The sequence below is a fragment of the Nothobranchius furzeri genome, chromosome 15 (assembly GCF_043380555.1).
Source record: "Nothobranchius furzeri strain GRZ-AD chromosome 15, NfurGRZ-RIMD1, whole genome shotgun sequence".
NCBI lineage: Eukaryota > Metazoa > Chordata > Actinopteri > Cyprinodontiformes > Nothobranchiidae > Nothobranchius > Nothobranchius furzeri.
In genome coordinates this window covers 42,657,313-42,674,373 of record NC_091755.1, presented here as the reverse complement: position 1 = coordinate 42,674,373, position 17,061 = coordinate 42,657,313, and the positions used below count along the sequence as shown (strand labels likewise).

At 43.7% G+C, this 17,061-nt stretch overlaps 1 protein-coding gene across 1 annotated transcript; it reads left to right on the top strand.

Moving 5' to 3' along the window:
• Positions 1-2,481: 2,481 nt before the first annotated feature.
• Positions 2,482-16,108, top strand: LOC107390545 (tripartite motif-containing protein 54). The gene is made up of 11 exons (XM_015967339.3): positions 2,482-2,672; positions 10,291-10,485; positions 12,314-12,486; positions 12,564-12,741; positions 12,943-13,038; positions 13,367-13,444; positions 13,787-13,942; positions 14,019-14,041; positions 14,130-14,254; positions 14,927-15,330; positions 15,762-16,108. Exons 2-11 carry the CDS (start codon positions 10,303-10,305, stop codon positions 15,846-15,848), a joined length of 1,503 nt encoding a protein of 500 aa, XP_015822825.2. The 5' UTR covers positions 2,482-2,672; positions 10,291-10,302; the 3' UTR covers positions 15,849-16,108.
• The last annotated feature ends 953 nt before the right edge of the window (positions 16,109-17,061 follow it).

The window sequence follows — 17,061 nt, the reverse complement described above, 5'->3', positions numbered from 1 at the left end:
AGTGCAGCATTATGTTAAATGCACTGGGTTTTACCCTATTACATTTACATTTCATGGTTAAACAGTACATGTTAAAATCTAAGCTCAGCTCGGCAGTGACCTAAAATACATAAATATAATTTTACTTACCGAAAAAATGAAGTGGAGACTCCTTGGACGCTCTATTAGTGCAATTAATGCCACAGCAAGTCATTTTGTCCAACAATTGCACAAATAATATCCAAAACAAGAATACACACACACAGAGACTCAAAATCCCGGAGCAGTTTCCAGGCCAGACCGAGGCTCTACTGAGGCCTTTCCACGGAGCTAGCTCTGTGGTCACGTGGGTCTGATGCTCATTAATTATACAGAATTTTAGGCTTTTAATACACTTAAACAGAAGAGTGAGAAAACATTCACCCCCCTCAGAGTTGTCATGAGTGTAAACTAGATCATTTAAACCTAAAACATGTTCTGGTACCAGGCTGTAAACATGTTTATTTCTGCTGTGAAATTGGTATTTTTAACATGGGAGTCAATGAGGATTTGCTCGCTTCTGACACCAGCCCCTAGTGGATGAGGGTGGAACTGCAATTTTTGGTACTTCCGGGTTGGGACCAATTTTAGAGCCGTAATGTGGGGGCTTGATCGTATCGCTGGAGGCGTGGCTGAGACTATGCTGCAGAGCAGCCACATCACATATTGGCTAATGGACTGCACCTTAGCATGGCTAAATATTATTCTGCCTGGCAATGCGCCATTGACAGCTCTTAGTTGTGGGGCAGGTTCTATCGTTGTCTTTCAAACGACCTCCACTTGCTGCTGGACAATGAACAACGTGACGTACCCACCACAATGGATCTCTGTAAACGAGGCGGTCCGCTGTTGAAGGTAAAAATGCATCCTTGTTCTAAATAAAGGACTCAAATACATCTATCTGCCACTGATTCTCATAAAGCCCAAGTCCAAATAGTTAAAATTGATGTAAAAGCTGTTTCAAACAAACCCGCCATCTCGTTCCACTCCACCGCATCATCCCACCCACCAAACGAACCAAATAATAGAGTGCCTTGATTGGCCCACAATAGGGAGCTGTGATTGGCTGGCCAGAATCCTGCTAGGGGCTGCAGATATTCCAAATGAATGAGGGGCTAACTCATTTCAGGCCACGCTTGATTCTGACTTGCTCTTGATTTTTACATTTCTGCCTCTGTTACCATTAACAGTGTACTTACAATACCTGCTATGTGGCCAACATATCCCATCCTTCCTACTTCATCCATGTGCTCTCTGGCAAACTTCAGACGGGCCTGGACATGCACTGGCTTCAGCAGCGGAACACGTCTGGCACTGCAGGATTTGATTCCCTGCCGTTGTAGTGTGTTACTGATGGTGACCTTTGTTACTGTGGTCCCAGCTCTCTGCAGGTCATTCACCAGGTCCCCCCGTGTGGTTCTGGGATTCTTGCTCACCGTTCTCATGATCATTCTGACCCCACGGGATGAGATCTTACATGGAGCCCCAGATCGAGGGAGATTATCAGTGGTCTTGTATGTCTTCCATTTTCTGATAATTGCTCCCACAGTTGATTTTTTCACACCAAACTGCTTGCCTATTGTAGATTCACTCTTCCCAGTCTGGTGCAGGTCTACAATTCTTTTCCTGGTGTCCTTCGAAAGCTCTTTGGTCTTGGCCATAGTGGAGTTTGGAGTCTGACTGTTTGAGGCTGTGGACAGGTGTCTTTTATACAGATAATGAGTTCAAACAGGTGCCATTAATACAGGTAACGAGTGGAGGACAGAAAAGCTTCTTAAAGAAGACGTTACAGGTCTGTGAGAGCCAGAGATTTTCCTTGTTTGAAGTGACCAAATACTTATTTTCCACCCTGATTTACAAATAAATTCTTTAAAAATCCTGCCATGTGAATTCATGGATTTTTTTTCACATTCTGTCTCTCACAGTTGAAGTGTACCTATGATGTAAATTACTGACCTCTGTCATCATTTTAAGTGGGAGAACTTGCACAATCGGTGGCTAACTAAATACTTTTTTGCTCCACTGTACTTGTACCTTTGTTATTATTTTTCTTCAAATTATTCTCCTAAATGTTGGTGCTGCTGTAACAAGTGAATTTCTCCACTGTGGGATCAATAGTCTATTCTATTCTATTCTATTATCAGCCTCAGTTTAGAGACACACATTAGTTCTGAACGGACTGAGGTGCTAAAGGCTAGTTCCTTTAATGTAGGACCTGAGAACCACTCAAATGTCCTGGTGAGAGTGTTAAGGTCAGTGAGATGGGCTGGGTCTTATTCTGTCCACATAGCAGCTGTCCCCGCATATGGTGTGTTTCAGGATGGGTTTAGAGGCAGAAACCTGATGCCCCTACACACACACACACACACACACACACACACACACACACTCATATCAAGCCCCTCTGCCCACAGAGCCGTTCTGCATACAGAAGAGGCAGTTTCTCTGTTGGATTAAAGAGGAGCTGGTTGGGTTTTAGTGCTGCAGGTCTGGTTCACAAACCGGCCTCGAGGTGGGACGTGTTTAACTTTTGACTGACTCACTGGAGCTGAACGGTAACCAGAAGTAAGCTTTACTCAGAGGGGACAGCTGGTTATTTGCAGCCTCTGTGAATTCCTCAGATCCACCGGGAACTCCTTCAGGTCCAACAGCAGGTAAATCACAGCATTTGAAATCCATTCGGGCACCAATCCGGTCCAACTTTCCCCTGAGTCCAACTAAAGAGTCACTTTGAAATATTAGTAGCAACAGCTGTTGGTTTTCTTCAATTCTGACTGAATCGGGCTCCTGTGTGGGAGCGCACTGGGATTAAAGCAGGATGGATCACTAAGTTGTTCAGTAGTTTGAAACAATGGGAGTCCTCTCTGCAGGAACTCACATATATGAGCAGGAGTAACCGAAGCAATGTGTTAAAGATCATTTAGTTGAGAGACTCATCACTGTTCTTATCCATTACACGCAGCTGTGTAAACAACAGCAAAGTTAATCTACTGAAGTAACATTACAACATCACTTTTGCACTAATATGATCATACTTGCACAAACAAGGTGATAAAGGTCACACCAAAGCATGAACAGGTGAGTTTATAGGAGACCACTGAGTCCACTGATCTCAGGCTCAGGGGGAGAGAGGTCCAGAGTCTGGGGGCCACAGCAGCAGATGATCTGTCACCTTTGACCTTTAGCCTGGTGCTGCACAACCAGTAGGCTGTGGTGACTGGACCCCAGGGACCTGCTGGGGGTGTAGGGACTAAGAAGATCACCAATGTAAGATGGTGCTTGTCCATGTAAGGCCCTATAGACCAGAACCAGGATCTTGAAATGAACCCTGAAGTTGACTGGCAGCCAGTGAAGCTGGAGGAGAAGCGGGGTGATGTGGGTGTGTTTGGAGGACTTGGTCAGAAGCCGAGCACAGGCGTTCTGAACCACCTGTAGACGGTTCAGGGAGGTTCTGCTCAGACACGTGAAAAGAGAGTTACAGTAGTCTAAGCGTGAGGAGATGAAGGTGTGGAGAACTGTCTCAAGTTCAGAGCGGGACAGAATGGGACCCAGCTTAGCAACGTTCCTGAGATGGAAGAAGGAAGAGCCAACAAGAGAACTGACATAAGAATCCAGGGTGAGAGCTGGGTCAAAGGTCACACAAACAGCTTGTCTGGGGCACAGATGAGGATCTCAATCTTATCTTCATTCAGCTGTAGAAAGCTCCCACCATCCAGGTTTTAATAGTCTAAGCAGGTGTGTAACAGCTGCAGCTTAGACATCTCATGGGGCTTAAAGGAGATGTACAGTTGGATGTCATCTGCATAAAGATGGTAGGAGATTCCTTTGAAGGAGCTCAGCATGTGCTGAAGAGTGAGCAGATAGAGGGCCCAGTGCAGAACCTTGTGGGACACCACGGATGAGGGAGGTAGAGAAGGACCAAATCTTGGTGACAGCCATAGAGAAGGAACTCTCAGACAGATAAGAGGGGACCCACTCCCGTTCAGTTCAGTTAGTCTATCATCCGTCTTGGGGAAATTTAGCACAACAGCAGTCAGGATGAATGAACACCACAGCACAATTCACACATTCAACATCAACCCCATTATACCCTTCGTAAAGTTAATGTACCTGAAATAAAAGATTCCATAAAATAAAAACAGTAAACAGAAAAGGCCGTATATGAATGGTTAAGGACAGTCAAATATAACAGAGAAATACTGCAGATTTATAGCTTTTATAGCCATAGGTACAAATTAATGTTTGTACATATTGCTTCTAATAGAATGCAATAAGAATGAATGGGGACAAGCTCATCTAACAGAGGATGGTTCCTGCTGTTTAGAAGAATGCTTTCCTTGCTGGCTACTTGTCTGTGCCAGATTTCTATCAGGATGCACTGTTTAGACCCAATTATTTTAATGGATATTTATTGTTGACTATCTCTGCCAGGTGAGACTTTTAATAAAGCAAAAGTTTTAAACTGATTCAATAAAATATCTGTAGAATCAAATCCTCAGGGTTCTATCCACACCAAAACGTTTCAGCCTGTGTAAGAAACCGAGTCTCTGCAAACACATCCCACAGATGTCCGACATGTGCTGGTCAAAGTTGAGTTTACTGTCAATGATCGTACCCAGATACTTGTAACTATTTACTCTTTCAATACTGGATTATTAGTGGGTTAGAGCAGTCATGGGTACTCCTAGAATCTAACGCCATGGCTTCGGTTTTGTTCTATGTTCAGTTTAAGGTGATGCTCCTCACACCATTCAACAAAATAGTCAATTACAGGGCCATGCTGTGCTTCTTCTTCCATCAGCAAACGGACCACAACTGTATCATCAGCAAATTTAATACGATTCCTATTATTAAATGTGCTTATGCAGTCCTTTGTCTATGAGATGTAAAGGAATAGTGATAGTACACAGCCTTGTGGGGACCTTATAGATTATACTATTTCTCTGATAAGACCCCATTTGCTCCGACTGTGTGAGGCCTACATGTTAAAAAGTCTAGATCCACTTGGCCAAACTGGGATCAAATCCTAAAGTGTGCAAGGGTTTCCGTGCCAATATGTGTGGGTGGATCGTGTTAAAAGCTAATGAAAATCAATAAAAGCAAACCTAGCATGCGCTCTTTCCTTCCAGGTGTTTGAGTAGCAGGTTTAGCAGACACTGTAGCATCCTCAACCTCCTTGCACTCCTGATCTGCAAACTTCAGAGTGTCGATCCTATCACAAACCCTTTCAGCTATCATAGACCAAACCTGTCTCTCAAAACATTTCATAACAACTGGTGTTAAAGCAATCCGTCAGGTCAGTCATTTTTAGGGCTGAAACAGATCTTCAAATGGTTCGATTCATTTGATTTGAAGCTTCGTTGAGCGTGCGCACCATAGTCTGAACACAGTTTACTGGCGCACAGTGTGGTTTATCTAGGTGCTGTGGAGGAAACGGAGAAACTAACAAAGACACAAATCCTTGTAAAAAGGCAGAAACGGTTCTGGGTTTGGGATCACGAATGAAAAGCAGATTTACTAGTGCTAAGCTAGTGTGTAGCACGCTCACAATCAAGTGGGGTTCAGAAAAACATGATGGTTGTGAAAAACTGAACTCTACAAGCAGAAGAAAAATCCCCACCATCTTCATTTTATATAAACTCCTTCTCAACCTTCAAGTCTAAACTCAAAACTCACACGTTCCGCCTGGCTTACTCACTAACTGTCCTCCTTCCATCTACTCTTTTTAGTCTATTATCCATCGCACTGCTCCGACTCTACCTTTGGGAATTACTTTTAGCATTTATTTCTTGTTGTTTGTATTGCTTGCTCGTTATATTTTGTCCTGTACAGTGACCTTGAGAGCTTTGAAAGGCGCTTGAAATAAAATGTATTATTATTATTATTATTTTACTTGCAGTTATTCACTAGAGAAGAAAACATAACTTTCAAAAACCCATAAAACTCATTAAAGCAGGAGAAAATGTTGTTCCTGTTTTCAGTGGCGGCTGGTGAAAAATATTTTGGTGGGCAGGGTCCGAAATTAACACTCGCCACTCACCAAATGCGAGCAAATTGCTCCATTTGGCGAGTAAATTTTTGAGCTCTACCTGCCACCTGGCGAGTAAATGTTTGCACCAAATTAGTTATGTTTATCAGTCATCTTCCACGGATGTCTGATACTCCTCCCACCTGCATGCAACGTACACAAGCGTACGCGAAACGTGAACACCGCATCCAACGTCATTTCCACCTATCCCATTCAATCGGTTTATCAAGTTAGCGGTTAGCTTCATGTTAAAACTAGCTGTGAAATGTGGCGGTTTTTAACTGGAGTCAGCCAGCCTTCCAAAAGAAAACTCGTTGAACTGGAAGAAAAACCACCAGGACCAGTGGCAACCCGAAGATTTTGTGAAAAGTGGCGAACCGGAGACGGCGGTGTCGTGAGACAACGGCTACATTATGATGGCCACGTAGCGTTGCTGCCTTTCACAGACAACTGTCCCTCAGCATTCTTCAAATATCCACAAAATGCCCGTACTTCCCACTTTGTCTTCTTTGAGGGATAATAAATGTCCTCCTGAGTGCTGCCGTCTCCTCCTGCCATTATTTCAGCTTTAGCTTAAAGAAAGTTTTGGTCGTAAACAACAAAGCGTGCATGTGCCGCCGGCAACTTCCAGCAGATGATACGGTGGCTGGTAAGGGTCACCGCGCCTACACCGCAGCCACGGTAATCCACCGAGATAATATATATATATTTTAAAAACAAGACGGTTATTATTATTATTGTCAACTTTTTTACCGGGGTTTACTGCTACACCGGTTACCGTGACAACCCTAGCCCTGACACTTTCAGATATTCTCATGGTGCAGCTGTGTTCTCCAGAGATCAAGGACTAGGACCCAAATGAGGCTGTAATGCTTTGGCACAAAGACGGTGTCAGAAGCAGGAGGCCAGACTTCATGGACAGAGAAAACAAGGAGTCTGACTAGATTTCAATGAAAGAGTTCATAAAAACATCTCTAAAAATAAATAAATAGTAAAAATGACAAAAGAGTTGTTTTCCTTATTAACTGATGTTTTAATTATTTTGTCACTCTGTTTGGAATCAACATAATATAGAATTACATGCTTTAGGTAGATCTAAATCATTTAGAAATTTGGCTGGTAGATTTTCATCATCTACCAGCCAACTTGGCCGGTGAGTAAAAATTTTAATTTCGGACCCTGTTGGTGGGGCTGTGCTATTTTTTATTTTTAAACAAACTTGTGCTTTCTGAGCTTTGTGCACAACTTCACTATTTCCTGAATCAAGCACAGCTCTTTTATTTCCTGTCTTACATCATTGGACAAACTGATTAATCCAGGTGTGTCTGACTATTGGCACGCTGCCTTGCAGACCAAGGTTGAAAAATACTGCATTAAATTGCACATAAAATAACATGACCATATATGGTAAATAGGCAATGCAAGAGGCAAGTAACAAAAACATTTTGTTTAATTTCAACATTTGAGTGAACACCAAAAATTATGAGCAGGTCACTGTTACAGTAATGGTAGTAAACACCACTTAGACAAAATGCCAGAAATTTACACTGTTAAATATTTCTGGAGTGTTGTGCCAAGGTCAACTTTATACAAAGATCAAGTGTGTGTGTGTGTGTGTGTGTGTGTGTGTGTGTGTGTGTGTGTGTGTGTGTGTGTGTGATACCTCATTTGTACAGAAATGTTGCCCTTCTGTCCTTCTGAGTGGCAAAGCTCTCGATGAGTTTTATATTGAAGTCAGGAATGTTTGTGACAAGCTTTTTTCCATGGAGAGCATGGCAAGAGCATTCAGCCCATCCTGTGTCATGGTGTTCCTCAAGGAAAGTCTTAATCCTCTTTAAAGTAGATAAATAAAAAAAACAACAGATAAGTACATAGGAAACACTTTCATAGGAAATAACGTCATCAGTATCCTCTTACAAATGTCATATTTCCCAGTTTTTAGGACAATAAAACATTTCTGATTCTCAGATGTTTTTACATTTGAGGTTAAAACATCTAATTGAGAATCAGAAATGTTTAATTGTCCCAAAAGCTGGGAAATTTGTTTGCTGCAGCAGAAGTGTAACAAGTAAAATGGAATCAGATTGATGTATGTACAAATTTACATGAAATACACATTTACGTGATTGAATATGTATAATATGTATGCGTGTTGAAATTAGTTTTTACAGTTATTGCACATTAAACATGTAATTAAACAAATGTCCCGGTTTGTGGGACAACCAAGGATTTCTGATTCTGATCGTCTTGTTCACAGAAATGTAATGTACAGCTTACCTCTGCACCCAGCTGCTGTTCTCCCTGCATGGCAACGTTAGCTCTGCTGCCTAGCATGGCTAGCTTCACCATGTTGTTGTCCATGTGTGCCCGGGATGACTCGTGTTTCTTCACCTTCTCAGAAAAATGTTTCATGTCTGTAACTCCTGACTCATCCATGCCTTATCTGTCCCAGCCGTTTTGAATAACAAACACGGAAAGCAAAATAACGCATTAGCGTGATTGCATCCAGCTAGCCAAGCCTTCCTGGTGTACCAATTTCGGGAGAAGCCTAGTGTGTACAGTTTACCTCTCTCCTTCTCCTGCTGGCTTATCTTTACGTCGGGCTGATCTGGTCCAAGCTCTTTGACATTAAATTTTTCCACCATAGTTCTCCTCTGAACGGATACTGGAGATGAGACCGAACTGAATTCAGTGGCTGCTGAGATCCGGTATCCATGCTGGTTGTAGTCACCGGCAGCGTTCATGTTACATCTGCGTCAGGACCAAAAACGACTCTTCCGAGTTCTACCGAGTTCTACCGAACACCAACGAAAGCCTTTGGCGGTAGCTCCATCGCCCATCATGCTTCTGAATCAACGTCGACGCTGATTGGATACATTCCCATTCCTACCCTTTGATTTTCTTGTCAGCAATTGGTCGGCTGGTGCCGTGCAGTTTGGGTGATTCAAAAACAGCCAACAGCCTCACCGCTTGGCAGAGATCTATATATATATATATATATATATATATATATAAAACAAATTAAAAACACTGGGGAAAACTGGGAGGGCGGCGCCCTATCGCCCTCTACTGGCCTGCCGCCACTGCCTGTTTTATATCTTTTACTTCAGTTCAAACTATTCAGATTTTTGTGTTTTCATCACATTTAGCTTGAATATCTTCAGTTTTATTCATTTCATGAGAATTTTTGTGTTGCATGTTTGGAAACATAATCATAACTTATCAGTTACTTGAAAGGTTTTGTATTAAATGCCATTTAAAGAACATTAAATGCTCTTTAAATGGCATTCTGTAGTTTTTGGAAGTATTTGTTCGTTTATGACAAAAACGCTGAACACTATGAAAAACTGACATTGCTGCTTAGGTCCTGTGCAGGGCGCAGGGTCAGGGCCTGAACAGGAACAGGTTAGCTGCTCCTATGTGCTCAGAAAGTCATGTTACTGATCCATTCTAAAGAAATCGTCAAATCATTCACACAAAGAAGATTTATATTTCATTATCTGAAAGTATCTGATTAGTAAAAAACAAAAATGTTTGGTTTAGTTTGATTTTCTAATGTTACTATCTTCCTTGTACTTTTTATACTATTGATGTTTTGAATTACAGAGAAATCAACTAGTGAATAAAATACATGTTAATATAGTAAGTATACCATATTTAACATAGTAAGCATGTTCGCACATGCTGGAGGAGCAGTGGATCCATTCCGAGCCCTTCCTGGATGATCAACCCTCTCATTTTATCTCTGAAGCCCTGATCATATTGTGAGATTTTTGGCCATTGCATTATTTAGTCTGGCTTGCCAGGCTACAGGATTGTTCATGTCACTCTGTGAGAACTCCAGAAAGGTGTCACACTGTACACAATTTTTCAGTGAGTCAGACTGCACAAAGTCTCGCTCCAACAGGACATGCTGCGCCATGAGCGCACCTCCCGAAAGCATACGACCGCTAACCAAAAGACTGCTGAAGATAAAATAAAGCGCTGCTGTTAACACTTCTTTTTAGTGTCAGCTCATAACCCAGCTCCTCTTCTTCAAAGAGGAAGGATGATTTAAAAAAAACTTTGACCCTTGCCGAGACACTTGTGCCTGGTCTCAGCACCGATTCAGAAGGTGTCTGCTAGAGAAGATCTCAGCTCATGTTTATGCAACGTTGGAGAAATACAGATTGGAGAATGCTGTTTTCAGCAGCTCCATCACAGACGCTCCAGATGTTCTGACGGAGTGTTTCTGATTCTAACAGGTGATAGCAGCCATGTCTCTGTCATCAGACCTGAGCTTCCTGCAGAGAAGTCATGGAGCAGAACGAGAAGCTGAGCTCACAAAGCTGGAAAAACAGCTGATCTGTCCACTCTGTCAAGATATCTTCAACAAGCCTGTGGTCATCCTGCCATGCCAACACAACCTCTGCAGGAAGTGTGCTAACGAGCTGTACCAGGTGCACTCAGTTCACACCAGAACGGTTCACACATACAGACCTGTGTGTGTGTGTGTGTGTGTGTGTGTGTGTGTGTGTGTGTGTGTGTGTGTGTGTGTGTGTGTGTGTGTGTGTGTGTGGTAATCCAGTATTGTAACACAGTCACACATTTTAACAAGGATATACTGTTTATACATAAAACCAAGACTTAATGAAATGTCTAAACTTATTTGTTTGAATTTGATTTGTAAACTTTAGCCTTTAAAACCTCTACTCCAGCATCTCAGCGTGGATGAGAACCAGAAACGTAATGCAGCCGCCGGGCTGGTTCCTTCTTACAGATGGATGTAGGCTGGGTAACCTCTGAGAGAGAAACGTAGTCAGGACTCTACTTACTGTCAGCTCTTAACAGGCAAACTAAGTTAGAATTCAATTCAAGTTTATTTATAAAGCGCCAAATCTCGACGAGTCATCTCAAGGACCTTCACACAGTAAACACTCTAATACAGGTCAGGTCATTAAGCCAATCAGTAACAAGTTTCCTATATAAGGAACCCAGCAGGCTGCATCGAATCACTGACTAGTGTCAGAGTCTTTACAGCAATCCTCATACTAAGCAAGCATGCAGCGACAGTGGAGAGGAAAACTCCCTTTTAACAGGAAGAAACCTCCAGAGAATCCTGGTTCAGTATAAGCAGCCATCCTCCACGACTCACTGGGGATCGAGAAGACAGAGCGCGCGCACGCACGCACGCACGCACACACACACACACACACACCAAGTAGTGTTTCTATGGTTACATTGTGATTTCTTAGTAAATATTCTATTAGGTGAGAGATTAACTTTATTGTATTTATCCTAGTGAATCTATAATTAAACGGATAAACTAGTAGTAGCACATTCAACGTCAAAGAGAGTAAAATGTTATTATCAGGAGAGAGAGAATGTTTAAGTGGTTAGCAGCAGTGTGCTAGTCGATGGCCCCCTCCATGAGGCCACCACAGCTCAGCAGAACATCGTTATAGCTTCTTCTGGGGAGAAAAACACTTAGAGAGAAAATAAAGTTAACAGCTGAAATAGCAGGAAATAATACAGTTAAAGAGCAGACTGTAGAAGAAAGACCGACTGTACACTCCACCTCCCTCCACTCCCCCACTTGTCCCAATCTAGGCTAACATCAGATTTTAACCATAGGCCCTATCAAATAAAAATGTTTTAAGCCCATTCTTAAAAGTAGACAAAGTGTCTGCCTCACGGACTAAAGCTGGGAGCTGGTTCCACATGAGAGGAGCCTGATAACTTAAAGATCTGCCTCCCATCCTAATTTTAGATATTCTGGGAACCACCAGTAAACTCTTTGTCCTGCTCTTCCTCTTCCTCCTCCTCTTTCTCTTTCTTGCCCTCCTCCTCATCCCCCACCTCGCATACGCACCTGTCTTCTCACATGAGTTCTTCTATCCATTGTCACACTTTCTCATTCCCACCTTCAACAACCTGTTTGCTCTCTGAACTTGCTTACATTGGTTGTCACATCATTTGAAACAAGTGAAATCTATTTTGACTAATTGTGTTCAACCAATGACATTTGTGCTCTTGTGGGTAAATGTGCCGCTTGTGTTTACCGTTATGGACGACACGTACATTAGAGTGCAGAATGCGTTTAGAGTTCTACTAAACCGTGTGAACGGTTTAAGGTTTTGGCAACAGGCTCAACAGTTAGCTCAATGAGTTCAAGCAACTGAGAACTTTCTTCAGTCAACGGATTTTAGTGTTTTAGCATCTGAGAGAAACTGTAAGCATGTTAACCATCCATCATGGTAGCATCTTTGTATTCTCTTTTGAATGCAGCCATCTTTGTTTCATGCTCGAACCACCATGCTGGTGAACAGCGGGCACTTCCGATGTCCATCCTGCAGACGTGAAGTGCTGCTGGATCGCCATGGGGTCTATGGCCTGCAGAGGAACCTGCTGGTAGAGAGCATCATTGATGTCTACAAACAGGAAATCAACAATGCACCAAGGTGGAGGGAGACGACACACGTTGATATGTCTACCATTAAAAAAGAAGACTAATGCATCCTCGTGTCTTCCCTTCCAGCCTACTCCCCCCTCCGCCCCTCTCCCTGCCTCATGTCACATGTTCTCACCATGAAGGAGAAAAGCTGAACATCTACTGTCTGACCTGTCAGATTCCTACATGTTCTCTCTGCAAAGTGTTTGGTACTCATGAGTCGTGCCACGTGGCTCCTCTGGCAGAGGTCTACCAGCAGCAGAAGGTGTGAATGATGAGCACATGGTCACAGAATGATCTTACAGGGTTTTCTATGCTCTGGTGTCTAAAGTCCAGGAAGGTTCCAACTTCCAGTGGAACCAAAGCCGATCAGAAGACAAGCGGATGAAGCAGGGGTGGAAATGATCAGCATCATCAACCTAAACTCCAAAGAAACTCCTAAAACCAGTTTCTTTTTGTTTTTCAGGAGGTGCTCAGTGAAGGCGTCACGTCCTTGATGGGATTCAGTGACAGAGTCCAGATGCTCATCAGTGAGCTGGAGGAGAGCTGCAGAAACATCCAGGTGTTCTTTAGGTGGTCAGTCGGGAGGAGGAACCTGCTACCTGTGCTGTCGTCAGAATGAGTTTTAGTATCACGGAGTTGTTACAGATGGCTCTGATCCAGATCACAGACTTGGTTTTGGCCTCACAGGCTGGAAGTGTGGATCCCAGCTGGGTCAGGTGTTAGCTAACCCTAACCTGACCTCTGCCGGATCCTGGAATAACATGATGTGTCTTTATTCCATAAGGGAGCTGTGCTCAAGTCAGATTTCAGACAAACCATGTCTCTGAACACGGTGAGTCAGAGCTGTTGTTGGTCTTGGGTGCTGACCTTCCTTCTGCCCTCCACAGGAGAACTATAAGACTCAGAAACAGAAGGTGTGTGACACATTTGACCACATGGTCTCCATCCTGGAGGAAAAACAGAAGGTAGGAGTTTCATTCTGTATGACTTGTAGCTACAGAGCCAACAGGAAGCAGCAGCAGCAGCACTTCCTGTGACCTTATTACACTCTGATGTGAGGTCTACCTGAGCGGATGGGCGGGGCTTGCTCACGTGTTTGTATTTGATAGTTTTGTCTATGAAGTTCCACAGGAGCACTCCCGCTGATGTAAACATCAACCGTTTCTGTTTTCAGAGCTGAGGCGTGTGAAAACTGATGAATCAGAACTCACACCTGGTGCTTCTGATAGGCTGGATGATGCTCTTTAATAAAGAGTGACATCATGACCATGCTTAGACACCAGCTCTAATGCTCTTTTTACCTGAAGGTAATGACACAAAAAATCAGCTCTGAAGAGGAACAGAAAATAGGTCAAACACAGATGTTGGTCCGTTGCTATGGCAACAGCATGGAGGCAAACGGCAAGCTAGTGGAGAGTGCATTGAGCAGCATGGTGGAGCTGGACATGGCTGCGTTTGTTCAGGTGGGTTGATGCGAGCAAGTCACATGATGTTTCTGGCTTCATGTCGCTTTCTCACTTGTCTTTGCTCAACCTTCAGGATTCAGGAGCTCTGATCACAAAGTGAGTTTTTATTTTGAAACATACAAATTTGGAAGTCATCGCTCCTCTGGTTTGTTTACCTCTTCCTGTCCTCCATCTTCCCTCTCAGAATGACAGCGGCAACCTGCTCCTGTCCATCAGAGACACCCAAACCAACCCACGAGACTTTGAGCAGATACAGTTTTGATTTCAGCAACCAAGAGCGAGCTCTGAAGAGCCTCAGCTTCATCAAAGGCGAGTAAAGAAACCATGGTCTTGTTCTAGTTCATCCGTTTGTCTATCCAGCATCAGTCCAGAGTCCTCCCACAGCTGGAAGCAGCAGCTAGTCTACCTGTCCCTAGTCTTAACGGACAGGTAGACTAGCATCACTTTCATTACTGACACCGCTCAGTGTGAACAACACCCGCATCAGAACTCCATCCTAAAGAACAAGACCAGTGATAATAAAGTCTTAGTCGTGGTTGGACTGGACTCCAAATAAACCGTCCATTTGGACCTCTGACTTCAGAGACAATCAGGCATGAGTCAGGAGCCATCAGGTCTTTCATTTGGCTGTCGCAGGTTCTGGTAGTGCCTGCTTTAACTCCACTTAAACCTGGTGAGCTGTAAAGCAGAACCCTGTAGCTGTTGGTCCCAAGGTGCGAGAGGTCCAACTAAAACCAACCCTGAACCTGTGGTACCCATGAGCATGAGTTGCAGGTTCACGCCCCATCAGTCGCAGTGCTTGTGTCCTAAACCTGGACACCCTGCTGAGGCCTGTCAGTGAGCCTCAGGGCAGCTGTGGCTAGACGTGTAGCTCCTCATCACCAGTGTGTGAGTGACCAGTAGTAAAGCACCTTGGGGGGTTACAGAACCAAGCCATTTAGAACCCATTGGTGGTATTTCTTATTTTGGTCTTTCCTTTAGTTGTGGAGAAAAATCCTGAAGATCTAGAAGTTCATTCAGACCAGGAGGAACCCAAAGAACCTTTAAAGCAGAGCACAGAACTGGACCAGCAGCAGCAGGAACCTTCAGAGCACAACCTGTTGGCTGTTCTGGAACCAGCTCCAGAGAAAATTCCAGAACAAAGATCTCCCCCTGAGGAACCAGTAGAGCTGATGGATCAGGAAGAAGCTCCAGTCCTCCTGGATCCAGCACCGGACAGAGACTCTTGGGAACTGGACACTCCAGAGCCCGTCTCAAATGAGCTAGAACCAGATCCGATTAGAGCAGAAAGGAAGGAGAGAGAGAAGACACACCAGGAGCTGGAGGCACCTCCACCTGTAGAGGAGGAAACCATCAGGGAGCAGGAGGGACTGAGCACACAGCAGGTATGGATCCTCCCGTCTCAGACTGGGGACAAAACCAGTCCATTCAATGGTGAATGCAGACACATGGAGGTTAGACATGTCCACATGTGGATATGTGTTGTCTCACAGCTTTACTTAAAGAGAACCATCAAAATCGGTAGAACTTAAGCTTAAACACCAACGTAGAGAGAGACGTCTCCATTACTATGAGCTGGAGGAGGGGCCAGGTGCACCTCGTCTTAGTCCATCAGTAAGGGAGCATGTCCTCCACACAGCTGGAGGACAGTCCTCCTCTCAGAGACGAGCTCTGACAGGGAGGACGAAATGAAAGGAAAATGATATTTTAGGAATCAAAGACGCTTCAACTCTCAAAGACGTGTTTGTCTCTGTTGTCTCTTCTCATTTCTACCCTTGTCCTCTCCTTTCCATGAACGTCTCCGCCGTCCACCCAGGCTGTTACTCTGATATTCTACTTGTTGGCCTTCCTGATCATCCTGCAGCGGGTTTGGGCTCATGTCGGCTGCTTCATCTGCACATAAGTCACCAGGAAACACACGGTCGTGCCACACACACACGCACGCACACACACACACACACACTGGAAGCCCAGCTGAAGTCTTTCCTCCACAAACATGAAGACCCAAGAGACACTTGGGATATCAGAGTGGTTTATTATGAACTTAAACTTAAAACGTTGCATCAGTCACCTTCGGCACCTCCATCTTTGTAAAACGCTGCAGTTACTCATAAACCAGGAGTTACATCATCACACAGAATAAACTCGGATCTGATGACAGAAGAGTTTCATTTCTTTATGAACAGCGTTTAGTCAGATCTGTTTTTCTGTAACTGTGCTAAAACATCAGTGGTGCATATAAACTGTAACCAAACCCTAAATACTCCAAACAAGAACCCGGCTACCACGTCTTCACATGCTCCTTCAGCTCATGTTCTGTGGAGGAATCGGTTACAGCTGGCTGCACCCATGGGAGTTGTAGTCCTGGCTCCATCGTGGGTGTTTGTGGGTCTACATCTGGTGGTAAGTCTGGAATGGTTTCAATAATTCATGAAAACAAACCCATCATTTAAACAATGTTTTTATTCGTTTCCAACAAACGTAACAGAAACGAGCTGCGTTTTCCACATCAGAGAAAGTCTTTTGTTTGGGTTTGTGGACAAAAGAGAAAGATAAAACACAAACAATAAAAATGATGAAATAATCAGCTAAAGAAGGACAACTACACCGGATCAGGAAGCATCAGGACAGGAATATGATCTCGGTAGCTACATTCATTACCAAACCTTTTCCAGGAGAACCTTTCAGAATCAGAATCAGAACAGGTTTATTGCCATTGTCAGTGAACAAACAATTCACAAACTAGGAACTTGCTTCGGTACTAACGTGCTACATATAACATGAATAATACGATTAAAAATAGAATAAAATAGAATAAAATATAAAAAAAAAAACTAGAATAAAACTTTCAGCTATAAAAATGGCAGGTAGTGGTAACATGGCCGATAATGTGACATTGTGTCGAGTACAGAAGACCAGCATGGTTGTGTGTTTATAATCTGTTCACAAGTCTAACGGCAGATGGAAAGAAGCTGTTCTTATGGCGGGAGGTTCTGGTCCGGATGGACCGTAACCTCCTGCCTGAGGGAAGCAGCTCAAAAAGTCTGTGACCCGGGTGAGAAGGGTCAGCTGCTATCCGACCTGCATGCCCCCGAGTTCTGGAGACGTACAGGTCC